This window comes from Enhydra lutris, unplaced genomic scaffold (genome assembly GCF_002288905.1).
Source record: "Enhydra lutris kenyoni isolate GAN:26980312 unplaced genomic scaffold, ASM228890v2 scaffoldscaffold16, whole genome shotgun sequence".
Lineage (NCBI taxonomy): Eukaryota > Metazoa > Chordata > Mammalia > Carnivora > Mustelidae > Enhydra > Enhydra lutris.
The window spans coordinates 23,337,682-23,362,317 of NW_019154100.1; the positions used below are offsets into that span (position 1 = coordinate 23,337,682).

The 24,636-nt window shown below is 44.2% G+C and overlaps 1 protein-coding gene across 3 annotated transcripts; it reads left to right on the plus strand.

Annotated features, from left to right (window-relative positions):
* Positions 1–17,382: 17,382 nt before the first annotated feature.
* LOC111147365 (interleukin 6) lies at positions 17,383–22,704 on the plus strand. Of its 3 annotated transcripts, none has more exons than XM_022503369.1 (6): positions 17,383–18,654; positions 18,820–19,010; positions 20,148–20,261; positions 20,960–21,106; positions 21,853–21,858; positions 22,127–22,457. In XM_022503369.1, the coding sequence occupies exons 1-6, from the start codon at positions 18,636–18,638 to the stop codon at positions 22,286–22,288; spliced, it is 639 nt and encodes a 212-aa protein (XP_022359077.1). In that variant the 5' UTR covers positions 17,383–18,635; the 3' UTR covers positions 22,289–22,457. The 3 variants fall into 3 exon arrangements, with proteins under 3 accessions (XP_022359077.1, XP_022359075.1, XP_022359074.1); XM_022503367.1 differs by lacking the exon at positions 21,853–21,858 and having other exon boundaries at positions 17,386–17,590; positions 18,594–18,654; positions 22,127–22,704; XM_022503366.1 differs by lacking the exon at positions 21,853–21,858 and having other exon boundaries at positions 17,386–18,654; positions 22,127–22,704.
* The last annotated feature ends 1,932 nt before the right edge of the window (positions 22,705–24,636 follow it).

The window sequence follows — 24,636 nt, forward strand, 5'->3', positions numbered from 1 at the left end:
TGAGAGGTGATGGAAAATTGGACTAGAGTGGTAGCTGTGAAGACAGACAGAAGTAGATAAATTTGAACGTAATTTACAAGGGAAAATTGAAAGGACTTCCAGACGATTACATATGGGATGAGGGAATGGAAGGTACCTGCAGTGACTCCTCTGTTTTTCCCTGAAGCTTGAAGAAGAGGGGAGTAGCACTGGGAAAACCGGGAGGAAGGAGAGGCAAGTAAGCTGGTACACCTTGGAACTGAATGGGTGGGTCTGCCTAGGGTCTGTCTTTCTATCTTGAGCTGCTTTATGTTTGGAGAACACACTAGAGGATTCTTCTCCTACCACCTCAAACCCTGGTAGGACACTACTTTTTTTTTTTATTTCATTCATTTTTTTAAGATTTTATTTATTTATTTGAGAGGGAGAGAATGAGAGAGAGAGAGAGAGAGCATGAGAAGGGTGAGGATATGAGGGAGAAGCAGACTCCCTGCTGAGCAGGGAGCCTGGTGAGGGACTCATCCAGGGACTCCAGGAACATGACCTGAGCCGAAGGCAGTCGCTTAACCAGCTTAGCCACCAAGGCACCCTAGGCCACTGCTTTAATGGGCAAAAGGCTTGAACCTGGAAGCAGGAAACTCCAGATCAATTTTGGACTTTGCCACTGATTGGTTGCATGGTCTTAAGCAAGTCACCCCATGTCTCCAGATTTTAGTTCCCCGAAAGGTCCTCACTGCTTCCTCCCATATCAGAATCTCCTGAGGCACTTATTAAAATGCACACTTATGGATATTTGTCTCCATTGGACTATGAGAAAGCATAAACCGAAAAGAGTTCCCTTAGGTCATACAGGTAGTAAGAGCCAGAATAAGGGCTTGACTTCAGGTCTGACTCACCCTAAAACTGTAAGAGATGATTAATAGAGGACAGAATGAAGAAGATCCCAAACAAGGTATCTGCAGCATTGCCAGTGAAGGTCATGATGTAATATGGCCAGGTTTGGGGCTGTGGCTGCTCTTCCAGCCCCTGGTTGAGCAGAGCCACAGTTAAGTTTCATCATTTCATCATTTCCTCTATTGACCCTAGGCAAGCACCACCGCACCCTTAACCAGAGAAACACAGAAGACTCTGACATTTCACAAAATAATCCTAAAAAGAAGCCTAAAATTTCCCTAAACTGTAGAAATAGTAAAAGGATCAGTGGTTGCCAGGGGATGGGGGAAGGGATGAATAGGTGGAGCGAGAGAATTCTGGGGGCAGTGAAACTTCTCTGTATATTCTAATGGTGGGTACACATCATTATACCTTTGTCAAAAACCACAGAATGTACAACAAGAGTGAACCCTAATGTAAACTACTGATTTGGGATAATAATGTATCAGTGTGGGTTTACTGGTTGTAACAAATGTACCTACTCTGGCAGGATACTGCTAAGACTGGAGGTTGTGCATGTGTGAGGGTAGGGCCTCTATGGGAAACCTCTGTACCTTCCACTAAATTTTATTGTGAATCAAAAACCGCTCTAAACATAGAAGTCTACTTTTTGTTTTGGTTTTTTTTTTAAGATTTTTTTTTTACGTATTTGACAGATCACAAGTAGGCAGAGAGGCAGGCAGAGAGAGACAGGAGGAGGAGGCAGGCTCCCTGCCGAGCAGAGAGCCCGATGCAGTACTCGATCCCAGGACCCTGAGATCATGACCTGAGCTGAAGGCAGAGGCTTTAACCACTGAGCCACCCAGGCGCCCCTACTTTTTGTTTTTAAGTTAAAAAAAAAAAAAAGGTAAATTAATCAAGGTAAGGGAAAACAGTGAAAATTGGTGGGGAGTATTTTGAACTGAATTCTCACTGGACCCTTAGTAAATAATTTTCACTTAAAAACGTTTTAGAAGGTAAAATTACTCTACTTCTAGTGCTTTGTCTTTCAATGCTTTTTAAACACAAAATAGCAACATAGAAAGAATGCAAGCATGAATCTTTACATTAACAAATAATGCAAATTATGGGACATAAAGAAGGTTAGGTGTGACAGTTAATTTTGTGCTAACTTGAGGGGGCCATGGGATGCCCAGATATTTGATTAAATGTTATTCTGAGTGTGTCAGTGAGGGTGTCTTGGACTAAATCAACATTTGAATATGTTGACTGAATAAAGCAAATTGTTCTCTCCAGTGTGCGTAAGCCTCATCCAATCCATTGAGGGCCTGAATACAACAAAAAGGTTGAGTAAGGCAGAATTCACCCTCTCTCTGCCTGATGCTTGAGCTGGAACACTGGTCTTCTCCTACTATCAGATGGACACTTATTGTCAGCCTGGGTCACAGGTCTTCAGATTCTGGAACTCCATCACTGGCTCTCTTGGGTCTCTACTTTGCCAACTGCAGATCTTGGGATCTCTCAGCCTCTCCAGTGTGAGCCAATTCCATACACACACACACACACACACACACACACACACACACACACATACATGTATGTGTGTGTGTGTGTGTGTGTGTGTGTGTGTATATATATATATATATATATATATATATATATATATTATATAATATCTTGTTGGTTCTGCTTCTCCAGAGAACCATAATATAGTAGGATACTTACCTGAGGTTCTATTGGAACTTTGAGTAAATGGAGCACAAAGTTGAGGTGAGTATTTTTTTTTTCTTTTTAAGACTTTATTTGAGAGAGAGAGATTGCGTGTGAGAGAGTGAGCATAAGCGGGCAGGAGGCAGAAGGAGAGGGAGAAGCAGACTCCCCACTGAGCAGGCAGCCCACCATGGGCTCTATCCCAGGACCCCGGGGTCATGACCTGAGCCAAAGGCAGACACTGAGCCACCCAGGCGCCCCTGAGGTGAGAATTCTTATAGTCAGTGTTACTTAGTAAAATAAGGAAAGGGAGGCTCAGAAGTCCCACATGGGGTGAGGATGTGGCAGAACTGGGGCTCAAAGTCAATTTCAAACCCCAATTCTACAGCACTCTGTTGCCACACACATTACATGAAAGTGGGGGTTTTATTTAAATTCAAATATATTAAGTGAGGACAGAGGAATATCAGAGCTGATAGTGGCTTAAATGTCCTTCAGTTTGGCTGGGGACTCGTTTTTCATACCTTATTTTAAGTACATACCTGGGAGATCTGGGGTCATAAAGGGCTGCTTAATTTTTCAACACCAGCTCCCAGAACACAAAGAGGAAGTCCCTTGGTTAGATGCATCCCAGACTTGGTGCACTAAAGAGGCTATTAGGGTTCTTGGGTCTCTAAAACTGAATTCATCCCCAGTAAGTGAACTGCTCGTTGTCCCATATCACGCCTGGGAATCTTAACTTCTAGGAACCTTTCCTAAAAGCATGAGTTTTGGAATCTGACAGACTTGGGTTTAAATTCAGCTTTGCTAGCTGTGTGATCATAGGGGAGTTAACTGACCTCTCTGAACTTCAGTGTCTCATCTATAACATGTGATTGTTGATTTGTATGAATGTATTTGGTCAACACAAGTTTCTCAGCGCTTTCCTATGTGCCAGACAATGATATGAAAATGAACAAGGTAAAATCTTCTCTACTCTCCAAAATTGCCCACTCTGGTAGAGAAGACATAGATAAATTATCATTCTCATGCCACATAATAATTTCAATAGACATATAGAGAGTGACAGCATCTCATCTGTAGTAGAAGCTTCTAGTGCTCATCTATGTCCAGTTCTCCTTTCCTTCCAGCCTCATGAGAGGACTACATTTCTGCCCCCTTGCACTTAAGCAGGGCAGTGTAATAGGGCTGGCCAGTAGCCTAAGAATGGGAGTTAACAGTACATTTAACTGCCAGCATGACACTCAGTATTCTCTTCATCTGCCCCACGGACCAGGAGAGCCAAGGGTTCTGGATAATACAATTACAGGATGGTGAAGCTTTCATCGGCCCCTCCATGCAGGTCAGCGAGGAGAGCTGCCAGAGAGAATGATGACCCACACCTGAAGCAGACTTTGACCGCCCAAACAATAAATGTGTGTGAAGCCACTAAGATCTGTGGGTCAGAGTCACTACAGCATGATCCAGCTTTACTAACTCCTAAATCAGCCTGCAAAAGCCATTCTGAAGGAGCCAGAGACCGAGTGCTAACTGGTGAGTGAGAACAGAGCCAGGGGATGAGGTGAGGAGGGACCATCAGAACGGAGAGGAAGGCGGAGCAAAGGCAGAGAGGGCTGCAGCGACCTGGTAAGGTGGGTAACAGCAAATAATGGGCGTGCTGGAATGTGAAGTGAGCGGGAGAGGGTCACGAGAGAGACTGAGGGGCCAGAGGAGATCAAACTGTGGAGAGCCTTGAGGGCTATCTTAGTAGCTTGGCCTTTACCCTGGAGGAGGTGGGAACCACAGTGCTTCCAAGCACAGGGGTGACATGCTTATCTGGGTTATGTAGAGGAGGAGCTGGGGCGCGACCACAGGCAGGAGACCAAGATGAAATTAAACAACTTATGGAAAGTACCTACAGTACTACCTGACAGAAGTACATCACTTCCCTTTTCCCCTCCCCCGCTCATGTATGAATGTTGTTCTAGAAACCAGCCAACTCTGTAGTTTGGCAATCTTACTTTGAGAGCTCTTTAGTAATAAATGCTTCATTATATAAGAATTTATATATAAGGATGTCTCCTGTAGCCTTGCCTGTAGAGATGGAAAACTCAAAACAACCTGGGTGTTCATCGAAAGGAAATTGGCCAAAGAAATCATGGACCATGCTGTACTATGCATCATTAAAAACAGTAAAAGCTACATTAGCTGACCTGGATGGGTATTCATGATATAGAGTTAAGTGAGAAAAACACGTTGCAGAGTAATATGCATTATATGATTTCACGACTTGAAAAATAAATAATAACCCAACCCTGTAGGTGTAATTATGGTGCCTGTTTGTATCCATTCGTGTGAGCCTGTGGCAGGGTTTGCGTGGTGATCCGGCTGTTAACAGTGGTCATCTTAAGGGGCTGGCAGTCTTGCCACAGTTATAATTAGTATGTGTTACTTTTATAATTTTTTTTAAATTAATAGAGAAATGAAAAGAAAACATCCTGGAGAACTGGAATTAGTAATGCCCTTCCTATGGTGATTATCATCAATTGCAAAAGCATAAATACCAATCTTTCTCCCAGAAGATCCCTTTTCTGGTTGAAGTTTCCTCTTCCCACTGGAAAGTTTTTGAATCAAATACCCTACCTCCAAGTTCACCGTGATTACTAATTCCAATGGATTGGACCTAGACTCTCAGAGGATTTGAACGGATCCAGGCCTTCAATCTAATTATTCCATGAGAGGAAGCCTGTTCATTTTTAGGAAATGAATGGGCCTTCCCATCAGGATAAGCAAAATACTTTGGGCTGTGGGGAAAAAGCAACCAACCTTCCAAATGGATTTATTGGCATTAAAAGACCAAGGACATGAATCATGGATCACTGAAAGCTCTTTGAGGGCTGGGACCACAGTCCTAGCAGGTGTTGATGAATTGATTCGAGCCTAACACAAAATGCTAACCTTAGATACAGAATAATTAAGTTCAAGTCTCCCAGGTGCTAATTTGCCAGGCTTTACCACTGGGCACTATGAAAATAATATCCCCCATTTTTCCAGATACACCATCTTAGAGACACTGACATGCTGAATCAAAGGTGTCTGTGGGAGTTCCAAGTGGAAATGTCCACCAAACACTGAAAATATCTAGACTGTCAGTCTAAAATGTAAGAGAGATCTGAGTCACAGACATACACTTGGCAGTCATATGTGTAGGAGAGAAAGGGTAAGTAAAGCCACACAGGGATGAGCTGGCCCATGGAAAGCATAGGAGTGCCTGGGATGGTTTAGCATGATCATAAGTTATGCAGTTTAGAGGGGTGGTTAAGAGCGAGGAGTCCCTGGGTTCTAATCTCCACTCTACCCTAGCTGGGCACTCTTGGACTTGTTACTCGACTTTTCTAATTCTCCATTTTCTCATCTGAAAAATACAGTTGGCAATCAGTTCCGTTAGAAAACTGTGGTGAGGACTAAATGACATAATCTATGCAAAGTAGCTAGAGCACCTGGTGTCCAGGGAGCCCTTCCAAATGTTACCAAGTTGAGGGGGGTCAGCTAGGACAGCAGACTGAGAAGCAGCCACAAAAAGGAGTGAGGACCAACAGGGAGGCCCAGCAGGAAGGTGTGGTGGGAGCTTCAGATCTGACCCTGGAAAAGTAAGATTAGCTCTAAAATGCTCCCTATGGATTTAACAACAAAGAAGTCACTAGGACCAGGCCAAAGCTGTTCAGGGTGGAAGCTGGACAGACTGTTTCCAAAGCAAAATAGGCAGCATTACTAGCATTCCAAAAGATCCAGGAATGAAGGGCTATCTTTAAAAAAGTTTAAAGGAGGTAGAGGTACACTTTTATTTAATTACTGTCTTTCTGAGGATCAAAGTAATACATGATCAATGAAGAAAACCTGCAAAATCAAGTACAAAGAGAGGGGAAAGTACTGTTTATTCCCTTGTCCAGCAAGACCTGCATTTTCTCTTGGGTGTGCGCATTTATAGCAAGATGATAGACAAGACTAGTTCATCTTGACGTGTGACAATCATAGTCTGTATTTGCTCAATACTTTGAAAACCTATTATTTAAGAAGACTCAAAGAAAACTTGAAAGAATATTCTCCTGATGTCAGAGTAGATTAAGACTTTTCATGTGTGTCACAAAATCCAGAAGTCATAAAAGAAAGGATAAAAGTCTACTTCATCGAAATCTAAACTTCTGCATGGGAAAAAAAAAAGCCACTATAAACTAATAGAAACATGAATGATAAACCAAAAACACAGATGAAGAACAAAAGTTTACCCTTTGAAGTATATCAAGAGCTCCTTCAAGTCAATGTGAAAAGGATGAATACAGGGCACCTGGGTGACTCAGTCAGTTAAGCCTCTGCCTTGGGCTCAGGTCATGATCTCAGGGTTATGAGATCAAGCCCCCACTAGGCTCCCTGCTCAGCAGGGAGTCTGCTTCTCCCTCTCCCTCTTCTCCTCCCCCACCCACTCATACTCTCCTTCTCTCTCTCAAATAAATAAATAAAATCTTAAAAGAAAAAAAGGATCAATAACCAATAAAAACTCAAACTCTACAACACAGAGTTCATGGAAAGTGAAATAAAAATTGTTCTCAGATATCTGACCAGATACTCTACCTTAATTGTAATGAGAGATGCAAATTAAAACAACACAGAGATACGTTTTTTTCCCTCATCAGTCAGGCAAAGATCAAAACTGATAACGGTGATGTGCTGACAAGAGTAGGAGGAACAAGAGTTCTCGCTCCTCCCCAGGAGGGCTCACTTGGTACAATCTCAATCTGCCTGTCCTTGTTGCTGGGATCCTTTGAGTAAGCAATTCCGTTTCTAGGAAACTATCCCACTGACACACTCACATGTGTGAAATCACAGATGAAAGTATTCATTGTAGTTTTATCTGTAATAACAAAAGGTTGGAAACAACCTAAAATTCCATCAGTGGGGGATGGGTTAATAAATGGAATACAAGGGCTGAAAGGAAGGAGACAGTGCTGTGTCTCCTGAAAAGACACGATCACTAAAACACATTCAACATAGGAAGCAAGCCGCAGCGTTAATCCACCACCACTTCTGTAAAAGAGTAAAACTAAATCGTGGGAAGTAGGAATATTTTGCTTATCAATATATAGAGTATTTCTGGAAGGAATCACAAGAGAAAAAACCTGTAGAAGTACTTGTCCCTAAAGATATCAACTGGTTGGCTCAGGCAGGGTGGAAGTAATTAATCTTCCACGGAGTATCCTTTGGTACCTTGTGAATTTTGTGCCATGGGTATGTGTCACCTATGCAAAAAGTAAAAAATAAAAATACAGTATTTTAAACAAAATGAATCTATAGACCATTTTATTTGTCTTTATTTTTTGGTGGCTCTTGCTCTTTTTTAGCTGTCTTTCTGTCACACCTTCATCCTCTTCTATTTCTCTTCTTTCCTTCCTCTTGTCCCTTGCCCCACCTGTAATAAAACAACTTAAAAAATTAGCATCTGCTGACATTTTTGTCTATACCAATAACTGTTTTATGGTGATGATTTCATTCAATTTTCACAACCACCCCAGAAGGAAAGTTTTCTTTGCCATCGTTTGCAAATGAGGAAACTCAGGCACAGGGGATTGAAGACTTGCCCAAAGCCATACGAGCAGTAAATGACGTGGCTGGCATTTAAACCAAGTCTGTCTCTGAAATCCATGCTTCTTTTAGTAAACTGTACTGCCTGCAGCACAGAATAAATACACATACATACATATTTTTAAATTTATTAAATAAAGTGGGGCACTTGGGTGGCTCAGTGGGTTAAGCCTCTGCCTTAAGCTCAGGTCATGGTCTCAGGGTCCTGGGATCCAGCCCCATATTGGGCTCTGCTCAGCAGGGAGCCTGCTTCCCCCTCTCTCTCTACTTGCCCCTCTGCCTACTTGTGATCTCTCTCTCTGTCAAATAAATAAATAAAATCTTGAAAAAAATTTATTAAATAAAGCATTACAGTCTTTGTAATTTGAAAACTTGAAAATCAAGAGAGCTTAATATTTTATATGACCTATAAAAACATGTACACAGAGAAAATTTTTTATATTAAACTATTTTCTATTTCTAAATTCTTGATTATTTGTGATAGGTCAATTGAAAGGATACCCCACCTTTCATTCATTCATCAGCCCCAAGCATCTGGTAAGGGTTCAAAACTGTGCTTCCTATTCATTGGCATTGGAAGATGGAGCCCTCAAAAAGCTTTTAGTCCATTGCAGAGAGAGCAATATTAATGTTTATTGGGCTTCTCCTATGTGCCAGGCAGGGTGCTAAGCATTTTACATAGGTTTCAACAACTATATGATATAAGGTATAATTGCTTCCCCTTCGTTTTATGAAGAAGAGAAATGAAGCTGGGATGTTCAGTAACTTCAAAGCTGACTATAGCCTGAAATGACAGAACAGGGATTTGAACCCAGGCAGTCCAGCTCCAGAGCCTGCGACATCACGATACTGCCTGGAAACTGATTAGTACAGTACATGATGCTACAGGAGAGCCCAGAGGGGAACCCTCACTATTCCTGGAAATGGGTCAGCGAAGGCTTCTGGGAGGATCAAGGCATGCAGTCTGCGTCTTGATGGAAGTTCAGAACCGAGAGATGTCGTGGCATCCACAAGCTGTCATTCTATCCTGTGATGAAACTGTTAGGAGAAAACTTACATCCTTTGGCAAGGGGGGGAACAAAAGCAGAGAACCTCATGTGGTCTGCCTGGGAGCTGTGCCATGTAAATGGAATCAAGTTCCTAATAGGGAGTTTTACATTTTACTCAATATTCTGAAGTTTGGCTATGACGCAGTCAAGTATGAACCAGGTTCCTGTCATCATGTGGGTGCCCTTAGAAGGAGGCGGGGGGTGGATTTAATGGCACTGTTTGTTTTCCTAATGAAATGTCCTAGAAATATGCAACAGAACTGTAACGGAGATGAATCAAAAGGAGGATGCAGTACACTAAGACACAATGCCAAGAATAACAGCAGGATAAGTCATTCCTCGTGATTTGGGTACAGTTAATTGCTAAACTTATGATCTAAGAGGCAATCCTTTGGGGACCCTAAGAATGCTTCAGAGCTCCTCTCATTCTGTCCACTAAGGACCCCAAAGCTGGACTCCTGATTCATCAGTCTGGTTGGAATGGCACAGTGACAACACAGAAATCCACTAAGCCTGTGGGCTGCCACCTTGCCATGTCTAATTCTCTCACAGAGACAAGTCTCCTGCCCCTAACTCACCCATGGCTCAAGAGCTGGGCCTCCCCTCTGCCCTGATCTACTATGGTATCAACCGGTATCTGGGGAAACTGGAAGGACATCCAATTCTGTAGAACAGAAATTTTGCCCTGTGCACATCCTGATTCCCCCAAAGTCAGCTGGTGGCCTGTACCTACCTGTTTATACAAACTGCAGACTTCATTCTGCGATACAGCAGCAGCATGCTTTGACCAGAATAATTTCTTTCCTTAAAAAAACCTTATGCTCAACTGCCTTTGAAGTGTAAGAGCAAATAATGCCTTTGATACATGCTTTTTCTGCATTCCCTAAATAGTACCCCTATGACCACCAATCTCTGATTGCATTATTTTTGCCTCCAAAATATCCCTTTATTCCCTTGAGCCCACTGGTATCCCTTCCCCTTCATAGGAAAGCTGGTTGGTAGAATTTGCCAATTTCCAAAGTGTAAACACTCCCACCTTGTCTACTGTGATGCTACCAGTGGAAATCATTAAATGCAGAGTTGGGAAGAAATGAGCACATCGGCTCTCTTGAGCTAAACCAGCCAGCTCCACCACACCTCTGCCTGGGCTCCATCCTGGTCTTATGCTGAGATGGTTGCTCAGCAGCCATTATTTATCTCACCTCTACTCAGAGAATTACCCAGCACGTTTATATGCAGAAAGCAGTATCGAAAGGAAAGGCAGAAAACACATTATGTATGATATTTTTCTATTTCCTGTATATTTAGGTACGTATAGGTACATAGAAAGATAACAAGGATGATTACAACCTCGTGATAACAATGATTATCACTCAGTGATCAGATTTTTTTGCAATTTTTTTCCTTTTTGCCTTTCTCTATTTTCTGTTTTCTACACTGAATATGCATTACTTGTGTAATTCTTTTTGAAGTTAAAAATAATTAAAATTTTGAATACTGATCTGTTCCTGCTTGTATGATAACTAATAAACCTGCTATTTCCTTGCATTGAAATGTCTGAGCTTCAACATCTTCTATATCGGTTTATTCTGCCTATGGCGACCATGATCCCAGGCATGTCAAAATGGGAGGGTCCCCAAGCACCCACACTCAGGTGTGAACTGGAAGACAACATTAGACTTTCAGATTTCCAAGAACTATTTCCCAGTATAGAGTCCATGAAGAGCAGGCTCTGGATTATTAGGCATGGTTAGTGAAGAGCCACAGAATACTGAATACTGGAGCTGGGAGGAAATTTGGAGAGTATCTCTCTAATGGATCCCTGAGATCAGAGAGCATTTCTCCCCAAATCCTCTCGTTATTCATCATCATGGTGCTCATCTCTGCCAGAAGCCGACACTGAAGAAACACAAGAAACCAAAGGTTCAGCAATACAATGAAAAGACAAGCCTAATTCATGGAAATCTTACGTTCAGCCAAAAGTTCTTGCTGGTAGCAAAAAGCCCAAACCTCCTTCTGAATCCGGCAATCCAAGACAAGTCAGGAAGGCCGAAAGGGGCCTTCACAAACCTGGCCAACAGAGTGGCCACACGACATCAGATGGAAAAAGCCCAGAATCCAAATTTCTTCTCACACCTGACCTGCCCCAGACTATATTACATACCTGCTGTCTTCAATAGCTTTACTGGGGCCTCAGTCAACAAACCTGCCACAGAGAAAGGAGTATATATTACAGCCTCTTTGCTGATTGTCCTGAAGGACAAAAGAATCTGAGGCAGTTAGCAGCAATTGCTTAGGTATCAAGGCCCCAAACAAACCTATGGAAATGCAGTCTCTCCTTTCAAAAGCTCATCGGCTCCCAAGAAAAGTATGGCCAGAAGACAATTTCAAATGCCAGAATGGAGGAAACCACTTTGTGCATCCTGTTCACTTGCCAAGCTGACTAGTGCAGCAGGCTGCGCCTTCCCTCCTGCCACTACCTTTCACCTGGAGCAAAGTAGCACGAAAGCAACATGTCTTCCAAGATGGGAGACAAAGGGCCATAATCCCACAGAGCCCTTGGGGGACACAATACTGTTGCTCAAACCCAGACCACTGTGGAGACCCCACAACACAGTAGGAGCTACAGGTCCAACAGACCAAAGTGACAGCAGACCACCAGCCCAGCTTCCTGGGAACCCAGGCCACTAAGGCCACCCCTACACAGTGAGGGCAGCACCCCCTGGAGCCATGGCTATGGTCTTCAGGTCAAGGATTCTGCTCTGCATTGCCTACAACCACACCCATACATAGGTATACAGAACTCACTAGCTCAGCAGAAATTACTTATGATCCTTTTTTTTTTTAAGATTTTATTTATTATTTGTCAGAGAGAGAGGGAGAGAGAGAGAGCACAGGCAGACTGAATGGCAGGCAGAGGCAGAGGGAGAAGCAGGCTCCCCGCCGAGCAAGGAGCCCAATGTGGGACTCGATCCCAGGACACTGGGATCATGACCTGAGCCGAAGGCAGCTGCTCAACCAACTGAGCCACCCAGGCGTCCCATTACTTATGATTCTTTGACCTGCTTACCTGGATCTGAATTCTTCTATAATAGTTTTAATTAATCCAGGTGGACCCTTCTTCAGGAATAAGCCCCAACATCTCAGAATTACAGAGTGTTCAAAACGTCCAAAGTGTATCATGGAAATTATTCCACCATGAGAACTACAGAGACCTTCCCTACCCTCATAGATGCAGCTTGCGAAGTAGAACATATATGAGGTTTGGTTCAGAAACACAAAGACACTCTCCTTTCAGCAAATAAGTAGCCAAAAGGGCAGGGAAAGGGGGTGAAATACGTCATAGCCAGCCCAGCAGAATCCCCTGGTCTTACCATTACATGTGATGCTTTCAAATGGGTTCTTAGTACCTTAATTTTGAGGGAAAGAGTGGAAGGAACCAGCCATTGCTTTTGCATGTTTAGTTTCTGCCTACGACACTGAACTCAAGAGAACTGAGACCTTTGGAGAAACCAAAGATGGTTCAAATGACTCGTGAGAATAAATTAACTCAGTGCTCCTTGCTGACAAGTTGACGTTTCCTAACTGTAAAGCAGAACCAGCAGCCACTGACACAGAAGGCCTGCCCCACAGATAGAGAAGAGATGAAGCACTGAAACTGAGCCTGAATGACCTCCCCTGTCCCAGGGCACAGGGCCACTGGGACTCCTTCAGAATCAGAAAACCAAATTCTCATCACCAAACCGGCTTCAGAGCAGCTGACTTATTAACATCAGGAAATCCAAGCACTCTCTTCCAGGCCTGGAGACCAGAGGAAAGGGGACGTGAGGAGGGGGGGCGGTCCCCAAGGCAAGGGGAGTCTACACTGTGGCCCCAAGAGAGGCCACTTCCCTCCTAAAATGCCTGGGATTTTCCACTTCAGTAGGGGAAGGTATCAAGGCAAAACACTGATAGCAAAACAATGAGGGCCTCCTCATTGACCTCCACGTACAGTGTGGGATCAGGCACCCAGCAGGCCGATATGTCCCTTTCCTGGGTTAGGGAGAGCGAGGCACAACCCCAGCACACCTTTGCCCTCAGAAAAGCTGAAGCCAAATCAAAAAGTTACCAGGAGTGACAACTGGGCATCAGAGTTCAAACTGTGCTGGCCAGGGCTGGGATTGGGCCAGGCTGGGAACTGTCCAGAGCTCTGGTCTCTAAGTAGGGCTGTCCTCCAAGATCAGCCAGCACTTTCCAAGTAGACATACCAAATATCCTTCATATTCTCTCTCTGAGTAAATACCACCGCTTTTCCCAAAGCAGACATTTTCTAGAGCCTTACTGGCCTGGTGTCCGCTTAGCGGGAGCCAACCCCAGAAGGAACTGTTAAATAACCCACTGTTTCAGTCTGTAAACTTTTTATGACTTAGTGACAAGTGAAACCACATTCTGACAGCAACTACAAGTTCCCTAGTACCCAATGACTTCTCTTTTGTTCTTGGAATACTCCCTCTCACTAGATCACAGACCCACCCATCCCCAGTCCCTGGAATAAAGACAGAGACACTCTCTATCTTTATTGGATGAATGGATGGGTTCCATTCCAGGGGCACCCCAGGTGGCTCAGTCAGTTAAGTATCTGCCTTTCGCTCTGGTCATGATCACAGGGTCCTGGGATCTAGCCCCATGTCAGGCTTCCTGCTCAGTGGAAAGCTTGCCTGCCACTCCCCCTGCTTATGTTCTCTCTGTCAAGTAAATTTAAAAATCTTAAAAAATAATAATAATAAAGACAGAGAGCACAACACCACATTTTAACCTGAGATGTGGAGAACACCTCTTCTCCTGAGAGCCTAAGTCCAAATGGAAGTTACTTTTTCTCCTTCACCTTGAATGCAGTGATGAACTCTCTGAAGTGGACCCCACAAACATGTAAGAAAGCAGTCATGGGCAGTATTCTGAGGGGCATAGACAGAACCAGCCAGCCTAGATAAGGTGGTAAAGGATGCAAAGCTACTTGGGTTTCATCTTCCTGCCCACAGGTTCCCATCTGTCCTGCCTTTCTTAGTTTCAGCTACCCGTCACTTCAAATCAGCTATGGTGCAATCCAAAAACTGAGGTTATTAATAAATAAATTACTGACAGCATGGCCTTTCCTGGTCATTTTTTACGTATTAAAATATGATGCATGAGTTCTCCATGTAGAAGATCCGCTGAGATCCAAAGAAAGGAAGCTACTGTGGTGGAGTTACAGATGTTATGTTAGTGCTTTGGAGCAAAAAAGAGCCCATTTCTCCCACAAGCAAATGCCAGCCCAAAGCACTGATACTAATAGAGATCCTAGAGGCTTGCGGTGTGCAAGGTGGCAGACAGTATCCTCCAACCTCCCCATACACGTGCATTCCCATCTCCATACCACTTGCTCTGATGCACAGAAGCATAAGGTCGCCAGAAGTATAAGGTCTGATGAAGTCATACCCCTCACCCTAAAGGGCCACTTTCAAGACTATGAACAATGATGATGACCATGGACAGGGAAGGCTGGGGGTTTCTGTCATAAAAACACTTGGCAGAAAGCCTTGGAAATGGTGTAGGAGAAAAACACAAGTAAGCTCAATATCCAAATTGAGAGACCAGCCTTGGGGATCTTAATGTTCTCAAAAAGGGGAGAAACTACTTTTTTCCTTCATTCTCCACTTTTGCCAAAAGGCATTTTCAACAAAACATAGAATCTCATTTCTTCAGAGGAAGAATAACTGGGAGACCCCAGCTGATCCCTGGCACTGAGGCCTGGCTCATTCACAGCAGGCAGGACCACCCGGAGGACGACGGAGCTGAGCTGAAGGACCTCTCCAAGGCAGGGACCCTGTGCACAGAATGTTACGGAGATCAAATGTTTCCTCCGGCATTGCTGATGAAGGATAGTTAGAAAACAGGCAAGCAGGGACAAGGGGCCCCGCCCTAAGAGGAAACCACCCTTAAAAGGATCGTACACCACCCTGGAAGGAGCCCTCCACCCTCTCCCATGTGATAGGTAGATGAAAACCTGATTGGATGATGGGCACAGGGAGGGTTAATCAGATTAAAATAGCCCACTAACAAGTCCATAAAAACCCCTAGACTTGGGATGCCTGGGTGGCTCAGTGGGTTAAGCCGCTGCCTTCGGCTCAGGTCATGATCCCAGCGTCCTGGGATCGAGTCCTGGGATCGAGTCCCACATCGGGCTCCTTGCTCAGCAGGGAGCCTGCTTCTCCCTCTGCCTCTGCCTGCCACTCTATCTGCTTGTGCTCACTCTTGCGCGCTCTCTCTCTCTCTCTCTCTCTCTGACAAATAAATAAATAAAATCTTTAAAAAAAAAAAAAAACAACCCTAGACTTAAAAACTTCCAGGACAACCCTCTCGGGTCCCCTCCCTCTTTGGGACTTTGTACTATCACTCAATAAACCTTGTTTTGCTGCCCATCATGCTGCCTGGTCTACCTCTTCGTTCTTTAAGCAGCATGACCAAGAAACAGCGGGCACTGAAGGAGAAAATCCTGTAACATTACTACATACCAGGGATTTTTCACACTTCATCTTTCAGTCTTCACAACAGCGATATGGAAAGCACTGCTATTATCTCAATTTTATTAGATGAGCAAACAAGAGCACAGATCCTTGGGGGAACTTAGTCAAGGTCATACAGTAAGTGTCATAGAGCTGGGCTTTAAACCCATGCTGTACAACTCAAAACCCTGTGCTCCACTCAGTAGAGAACTGCCTAGGTGGCCATCCACACAACAGGAAATCGTAGTGTGTGTATATTTACGTACAAATGTGTATGCATGTGTGTACAATATATAACAATCATGTAAATCCAGAGTGTTCCAGAGGTTTTCCAGAAGTATGTACCTAGGTTGCTGAGAAAACCTCACCCAGATTAGGGTAACAGAGGATTTAGTTGAAAATGCTGTGGGTCATGGATGCTTGGGTGGCACAGTTGGTTAGTTGGTTGTGTCTGACTCTTGATTTCAGCTTAGGTCATGATCTCAGGGTTCTGAGATGAAGCTCTACGTGGGGCTTCCCACTCAGTGGGGAGTCTGCTTAAGATTCTCTCTCTCCCTCTGCCCCTCCCCTTGCTCTCTCTCACTCACATGAGCGTGCACACATGCTCTTGCTCTCTTAAAAATCTAAAAAAAAAAAAAAAAAAAGAAAAGCAAACATTGTGGGTCAGGGGCTACTCTGAGGAGAGGAGCTGGAAAGGAAGATTTACTTTTCCCTGTATGTCTTGATGTCATGTTTGAACATTTTATCATGATACATGTACTTCCTACTTTAAAACCTTGTATTTTTTTAAGATTGTATTTATATATTTATTTGACAGAGAGAGAACACAAACAGGGAGGGCTAGAGATGGAGAAGCAGCTCCCCACTGAGCAGGGAGCCCAGCATGGGACTCAATCCCAGGACCCTAGATCATGACCTGAGCAGAAGGCAGATGCTTAACCAACTGAGCCACCCACATGCCCCTTTAAGAACATTTAACTGAAAAGAAAAATCTGTATGTGGTTGAGTCACTAAGTATTTGAAATTTACCGAGTCATACTTTCTAAAACATAGATATCTGAGAAAAAGCAATCCCACGTTACAGAGGCCTACTGCATGCATCACAGCGGGGGCCAGGAGAGATGGCTTCATTCAGTGCAGGAGAGAGGACTCGGCTGGGGGTGTCTGAGTTGCTCAAGACCCAAGAACAGTAAAAGCGAAAACATTCAACCATCCTCTCCCATTTTCATTTTCAAACAAAAACCCCACTACCGCCACAGGACCTGTCTCTGTTTAGAAAGTCAGTGAAAGAATGGATGACCTCACTTTCCCCAACAGGAGAGTCCTAAAGTGTTGTTCACAAAACAAAACTTGAGTAAATCGGTTCATATTTTAAATACCCTAGCAGAGTCCTTGTTTTCGCAATCCTGATGAGATCTTTGCAAAGCAAAGAAGCTGATCGTGATAATACAGTGTTTTGTAAATCTTTCTTTTTTTTTTTTTTTTTTTTTTTTTGATGCTGTACAAGGGTCCTAGTTTCAGCTTGGAACCAATCTTGTAAGCTGCCTGGGTGTCTGGGAGACTGGTAGGGCAGCTTGGTCTAGAGCCCATTTGCATGAGACCAAGGACCCTCCTGCAAGAGACGTCATTATAAGGGCAGAGGGAACCTGTACAAGCTGTACAGGTTCAACCCAATAAGAAAACCTAGGGCAGGCGTGATTCAGAACCTTAGATCCTTGTCTGCATTAGGAAATTTCTGCCCAGCTGCCTCTGAACTCAAGACAAGACATACAGCAGAAGAAAGTTACGAACACAAGCTCTAGAAAATGTCACAAGGTCCTTCTTTGACATCCCATCAAAGAGGTAAGTGGTATTCTCTCTACTTCTGCCCTGAACCAAGTGGGTGTCGCTAACTTGAGGGCCCCAGCAGAGACGAGAACCACCTGGGCTCCTCAGACCTCCGTCTCAGGAGTAGGGCCACCCTGTTGCCAGCAGTGAGGACAGCACCAGCAGCCCAAGGCAAACCCCTTGGCACAGAGATCCAAGTCTTCACCAGGGACCCCAGGGAGAGAGGGCTGAGGCTGACCCAGCTCAAGTGGTCTGGAAGAGGTGAGAAGGAAACTGGTAGATGCTACATGGTGGCACAAAGGAGTCAGGTACACGAGCACGGCACACTGTGCCTGGAGGCTCCTGTAGAGCGTGAGATCTGGGGGCAGGCAGGCAGTCTGCAAGAGCTGGTCACAGAGACAGCCAGGAAAGGGAAGTCCTGCAGATGGCTCCTGGTGGCACCTTACTTGAAACCCCAGGCTAGTGGGCTGTGTCGTGGTCTGAGGAAGCTCAGGTCAAAACATCTTAGGTTTTTACAAATATGAGTTAACTGGAATACAAAATCCTAGCCTGTTAATCTGGTAATTGAAGTATTTTTTTAATCATAGCCAGGCTTAGCTTCTTGCCCTGCCCGCACCCCCCTACCCCGCCCCAAACTTCATGCAAGACTTCAGCTTTACTTTCCCTCTTAAGACATGCCAAAATGCTGAGTCACTAAAAATAAATTAATAAATTAAAAAATTTAAAAAGCAGAAAAGAAAGTAAAGGAAGTGTGATCCTGCTTCTTAGTTCTAGCCTTCCTAATGACCTAAGCAGCACTTTTTCCCCGAGTTGTGATTCCTGTGATGCTAAAGGACGTCACATTGCACAATCTTAATAAGGTTTCCAATCAGCCCCACCCGCTCTGGCCCCACCCCCACCTCCAACAAAGATTTATCAAATGTGGGATTTTCCCATGAGTCTCAATATTAGAGTCTCAAGCCCCAATAAATATGAGACTGGGGATGTCTGAGGTTCATTCTGCCCTGGAGCCCACCAGGAACGAAAGAGAGAGATCCATCTGCCCTCCAGGACCTCAGCTATGAACTCCCTCTCCACAAGTAAGTGAAGGCAATCCCTAGCCCTGGAACCGCCCGGCTGCCTGGCCAGGCGGAGGGAGGGGTGTGTGTCCGCTGGGAGGGCTGGCAGGGCGCCAGCAGCCAGAAGCACAGCTCCCCCAGCGGTGCACTCTGCTCACTCGCTGCTCTCCCTTGCCTCCGGCACAGGCGCCTTCAGTCCAGTGGCCTTCTCTCTGGGACTGCTCCTGGTGATGGCTACTGCTTTCCCTACCCCGGGACCCCTGGGAGGAGATTCCAAAGATGATGCCACCTCAAACAGACCACCACTCACCTCTGCAGACAAAATGGAAGACTTCATTAAGTTCATCCTTGGCAAAATCTCTGCACTGAGAAATGAGGTGGGTAGGCTCAACTGAGGGTGATAAAGGGCCTGTGTGGGCATTCGTCTCCTGGCCCCTGGATGTGGACAAGGGCTTCTGCACTGGGAGGTCTGAGCTGGGTTCTGGGGCAGTATAGATTTCAGGCCAGAGGGGCAGACTGTCTGCTGTACTTCTCTGCTGCTGGTCTGAGGGAGCTCCTTTCCCTCCTGGAAAACATACAATGGGGCTGAAATCCATGCCCTCTGGCCCCATTCCCAGCCCCATACTTGGCATGAGCTGGGCATCACTGTCTCCCAGGACTTCCTTATCCCTAACCAAAAAAATAAGGTCTATCAATCTTCTTGTGTCTCTTGGACTTTGGAAGGATTAGCAAAGTGCCACCTGAAAGCAATGTTGAGCTTCTCAGGACAATCATAGGACTTTTAGGTTATGGGAGTTCAGTGGTTAGGGACTCCCTACAGTCATTCCAGCAAATAAGATGCAAGTGGCAAAATTGTAGGTAGGTTAAAGCATATAAGATCCAAGTGGCAAGATCATAGGTAGGTTAAAGCAGCTCCAAAACTTCAAAGGTAAGGGGTAATTTGGCTCTGTTTGGTGGAAAGGAAAGAACTCAGGAGAGTAATGGGAGCCCTGAACCAAATCTAGTTCTGGTTCTGCTGAACCAGCTTTGTGATCTTTGGCGAATTCCCTACCACCTCTGGGCCCCCTCTGTAAAATTATGGAATTGGACTAGATGATCTCATAGGTTCTTCTAGCTGGAACGTGATACAGCTCAAATCATATTCACCCAATTATCATCAAAATTGCTGTCACTTATCAAGTTCCTACTATGTGCCACACACTTTTCATAAATATGGCTCATCATCACACACACACACACACACACACAACTTACAGGGGAGGAGTTTCATTATCCCCAGTTTGAAGAGATAGGGATGCGGAGACTTGGGATAGGTAACAGGTGTGAAGTCATAGGTGAGCCCAGCATTGAACCCAAGCATGCCCATCTTCACTAGACCTCGCGTGCCTGGAGGCTCATGCCCTGTGATTTCATTTTCTTAGAGAACTTCCTGCCTGGTAAAACATGAATCGGCCCTCTAGTGGTATTTGTTTTAGAGGCACTTAAATGATAACAGTTCTGGTATTCCTTCCCAGATGTGTGACAAGTATAACAAGTGTGAAGACAGCAAGGAGGTGCTGGCAGAGAACAACCTAAATCTTCCAAAACTGGCCGAAAAGGACAGATGCTTCCAGTCTCGATTCAATCAGGTATGAACACATCACGTTCACTTTTAGCTACTCCTTAGTCAAAAGTTCTCCCTCTTACATGCAGCGTCTGTATACATATAGACCAGGCAGAAAACAAAGAAGGGGATCAATGTAAAGAATGTCATGTAAATTTTAGGAGGAGGCCAACTTAATCTTCCTAAAGGCAAGTTATTTTTGAATGGCGTGGTTAGAGACAGCCCTTCTGTGCTGGGATTTTCACAGCTGTCAAATGTTAGAAACCCCAGCAGGTTTAGCTAATACATCCTGGGTAAGGTGGTCCATCTCCTCCTCGGCTGCCTTTAGCAGGACCCAGGTCTGCACTTCCTGTAGAGGTCATTCTCTCCCCGCTTCTCCTTCCAGTGGGATCCGCTAAACTGACTTCCGAACAGTCCATAAAAAGAGGCTTAAGCCCATATTGACAAGAGCAGAAGTAAAGCCACAAGGGAGGATATTAAGGGGAGAATCAGAGAAGGACCCACTTGCACCTATCAGGCATTGGGTAAAACTGATTAAGTGATATCTCTGTCCAGATATTTAAAAAGGGGCCATCTGAGGCTAATGTCTCAAAATACAATGCTCAGAAGTATTTGAAGTCCCCCGGAAGGGCAGAGGGAGAAGTTGTTGACTTGTAGCAATTTAACTTTTAAAATTGATTATATCTTTCTAGTAATAACTAATTTTCCCATCTTTCCTCTTAGGAGACCTGTCTGACAAGAATCACTACCGGTCTTCAGGAGTTTCAGTTACACCTGAAATACCTAGAGTCCAACTATGAGGGTAATAAGGACAATGCCCACTCTGTGTACATCAGCACCAAACACCTGCTCCAGACGCTGAGGCCCATGGTGAGCATTCTGTCATCCCCTTCCTTGGTGTGAGGAAGACAGGCTCAAAGAAAGGGACCTAGACAACTTGGGAGTGCAAAGCCAATTCAAAAGAGATAGCTACATGTAAAGGAAAGGATCTAAGAAATATTTCCTGATAGTTGAAACCTTTTTTTTTTCTTTTGGCTCTCTTCTGCAAAAGACATCACTAACTATATTTAAAACTATATTAAATTAGGTGGATTTTAATTCTACTAGGACAGCTTAAGAAATATGAAAAAAAAAATCTGTAGAGGCAGAAGGAAGCACACATCCAATCCTGCTCAGTGATCCATGATAAAAAAGAACAGAGAGCACAAAAATTATTTTAATATGTTAATTATTGCCAAATGATATTCTTGTCATTGTGGTATTTTCAACTCTTTCCCCCTAATTTTTGCCAGAAGAGTTAATGTAGAGAAATGGCGAAAGGCTAGAAGAGCAGGTACCAAAGGCTTTGGTCATTACCAGCTAGCCGTTCAAATGTCACCGAATGGAGGCTTGAGGGCACAGTGTGGGGATGAGCTTCTGAACAAAGCACAGTGAGAAGGTCTCCAGAGAAGCAGGCACATTGGTGTTGATACTGCTACTACCTTTCCTGGCTGTTTGCCTCAAACCAGGGCTCTTCCCACTTTCAAATGCACACCAAACCTGTGGGGATCTTGTCACGGTGCAGAGTTGGATCCAGCAGGTCTGGGGTAAGACCTGAGACTCTCATCCCTAATAAGGCCCAGGTGATGCCAACACTGCAGTGCCCTAGAAGAGCAGTGAAGGGATGATTAGAATTCAGTTGCCGTGAAAGGCCTTCACGCTGGGTGGGCTCAGGTGGGCTTGGAGGAGGGACACCTCACCCTACCTGGGTGAGTCAGGGCAGGCAGCCCCAAGTAGTCTCCTTCACCCCGAATTTGAATGTCTTTTCACAGTCCAGAGCATCCCTCCACTCAAAAGGATTTGTTCAATATTTAAATAGTTCTTTTCACTTTCTTTTCCCCTCATGTGAAGAATCAGATTGAAGTGACCACCCCCGACCCTACCACAGATGCCAGCCTGCAGGCTCTCTTCAAGTCGCAGGACAAGTGGCTGAAACACACAACAATTCACCTCATCCTACGGAGACTTGAGGATTTCCTGCAGTTCAGCCTGAGGGCCATTCGGATCATGTAGCCTGGGCATCTAAGATTGCTGTAGTTCATGGGCATTCCTTTCTCTGGTTGGAAACCTGTCCATTGGGCACATAACTTATGTCGTTCTCTGTGAAGAACTAAAAGTATGAGCGTTAGGACACTATTTTAATTATTTTTAATTTATTGATATTTAAATATGTTGAGTTAATTTATATAAGTAATAGATATTTATATTTTTTATGAAGTGCCACTTGAAATATTTTATGTATGCATCTTGAAAAAGTTAACATAAAATGCTATGCAGCTTGAATATCCTCAATGTTTTGGAGCCAGGACATTTCTTGGAATGTGTAGGTTTACCTCAAATATACGGCTAACTTATGCATATTTTTAAAAGAGATATTTATATTGTATTTATATAATGTTTAAGTTGTTTTTATACCAATAAACATCTTTCTAAAAAAAAATCAGCCAACTAAGCCTCTGTGTGTACCGTGAAGATTTTAACATAAACAAGTTTCTGTCACCACTTAGCACCACTAAGAGCCAAAAAGAGCTCCAGTCACCTGGGGAAAGATAAAATGGACACCTACTCTACAGCAGGCACGTGTCATACGTGTTGTATCTATGATATTTAATCCCCGCCCTTGTATGATTTTTTATGGAGATGGGAGAGTAAAGGATTTCCCCAAGTCACCTAGCTGGAAGGTCAGGCACAGGCCCAGATTTTAAATCCAGGTCTAATTGCCTTCAGGCCCCCTACTCCTAACCTTTAGGTCCCGCTGCTTCCCAGGAAACCTTCTCAAAGATGTAGAAAAATCCCAACATGTTAATACAGGGAATACATTTAGATCTGATCAAAAGCCTTTGAAATGACATAACCACTTGTACAGACCTAGCAATGTGCGCTTCCAAACAATAAATAGAAGTTCTGCCTCCCCACTCTGGGTCCCTTCAACATTACACATACCTCTCTATCATAGCACCTACTACACTGCCCCACATGGCGTATCTTTCCAGCCAGCCTTCTTTCTTCAAGAAGGCAGACTCTATTGTATTCATCTTTGTATCCTGAGCCCATGGCCCAGAACTTGGACATAGGAGGCCCCAGTAAACATTTGTTAAATGAAGAAACCATATACACAGAAACAGAAGATACTTCAATATGGGGGGACATATACTGTTGATCAATGAGTGGAGAATTACAAATAATGTGTCCTTATGTATCTTCATCTTTAAGAAAAATAGCAAGAGTTAGGAAGAAACAGTCTAAGATGTAGAGGAGGCAATGAACAGTGTGTGTGTGTGTGTGTGTGTGTGTGTGTGTATACACATATACATGTATATATATACATGTATATGTATATATTTCTTTTCCCACCAACAATATTCTTCATGGTAAGAGAGGCAATCTGAGTAACCACACATAGCCCACTATTCCACCTCAACACTGTGCTGGGAATTTGGTAAAGATTTCCCCCTTTCAGCCCGATAAATATGAAAGTTCTATCTTCTATTAAAGCTTTCCTCACTTTGGTCATCACAGACTTCTTCCACCAGGGGAAGAATTCTACTGAGCAAAAGAAGGTCCACAATCTGAGGGTTTTGAAGGGGTGGGGGGGTGGGAGGTTGGGGGAACCAGGTGGTGGTTCACCTGGTTCAGGTGGTGCCCCTCACCAGAGAGGGCATGGATTGCATGGAGCACTGGGTGTGGTGCAAAAACAATGAATACTGTTATGCTGAAAATAAAAAAAATAAAATAAATTAAAAAAAAAAAAAAAGGTCCACAGAAGCAAAGTCTGAAAGGAGCCAAGCAAGAAAAAAGCCACATACTCTGATTTCTACGAACCAAGCATCACAAGTGAGTTTCCCAAATTGGGAGCCAAATCAAAGAACAAAGAGAAACAACAGTTGACCAATGCATCAATTCCTCAAACAAAAATGTGTTGAGCCCATATATAAGTCAGGCAATGCTGGGGATGCAGAGATGAACAATCTAGACACAGCCCCAGCCCTCACACGGCATGGAAGACAGACATGAGCAAAGAATGTAAAGTGTGAGGAGGTTTACAAAAGAGAAATGTGAGGTCTGCTGAGAACCTATTTGGGGGGCACCAATAGCAGGGAAACATAAGCCTGGGGAGGGCACTCATGGAGTCTTAACTGAAGGAGATATTTGGACTGAGATGTAAAAGATATGTAGGAGTTAGGCTAAGATGGGTGGGAAGAGCATTCCCGACAAAGGGAACAGCATGTGCAAAAGTCTGAATCAACAGAGAACTGGCTAAGACAATGAGAATTACGTTATGTCCAGTACATAAAGAACAAGGAGGGTGGCTGAGAGGTTGGGGAGGGAGGCTGGGAACAGATGGACAGCATCAGAAGCCA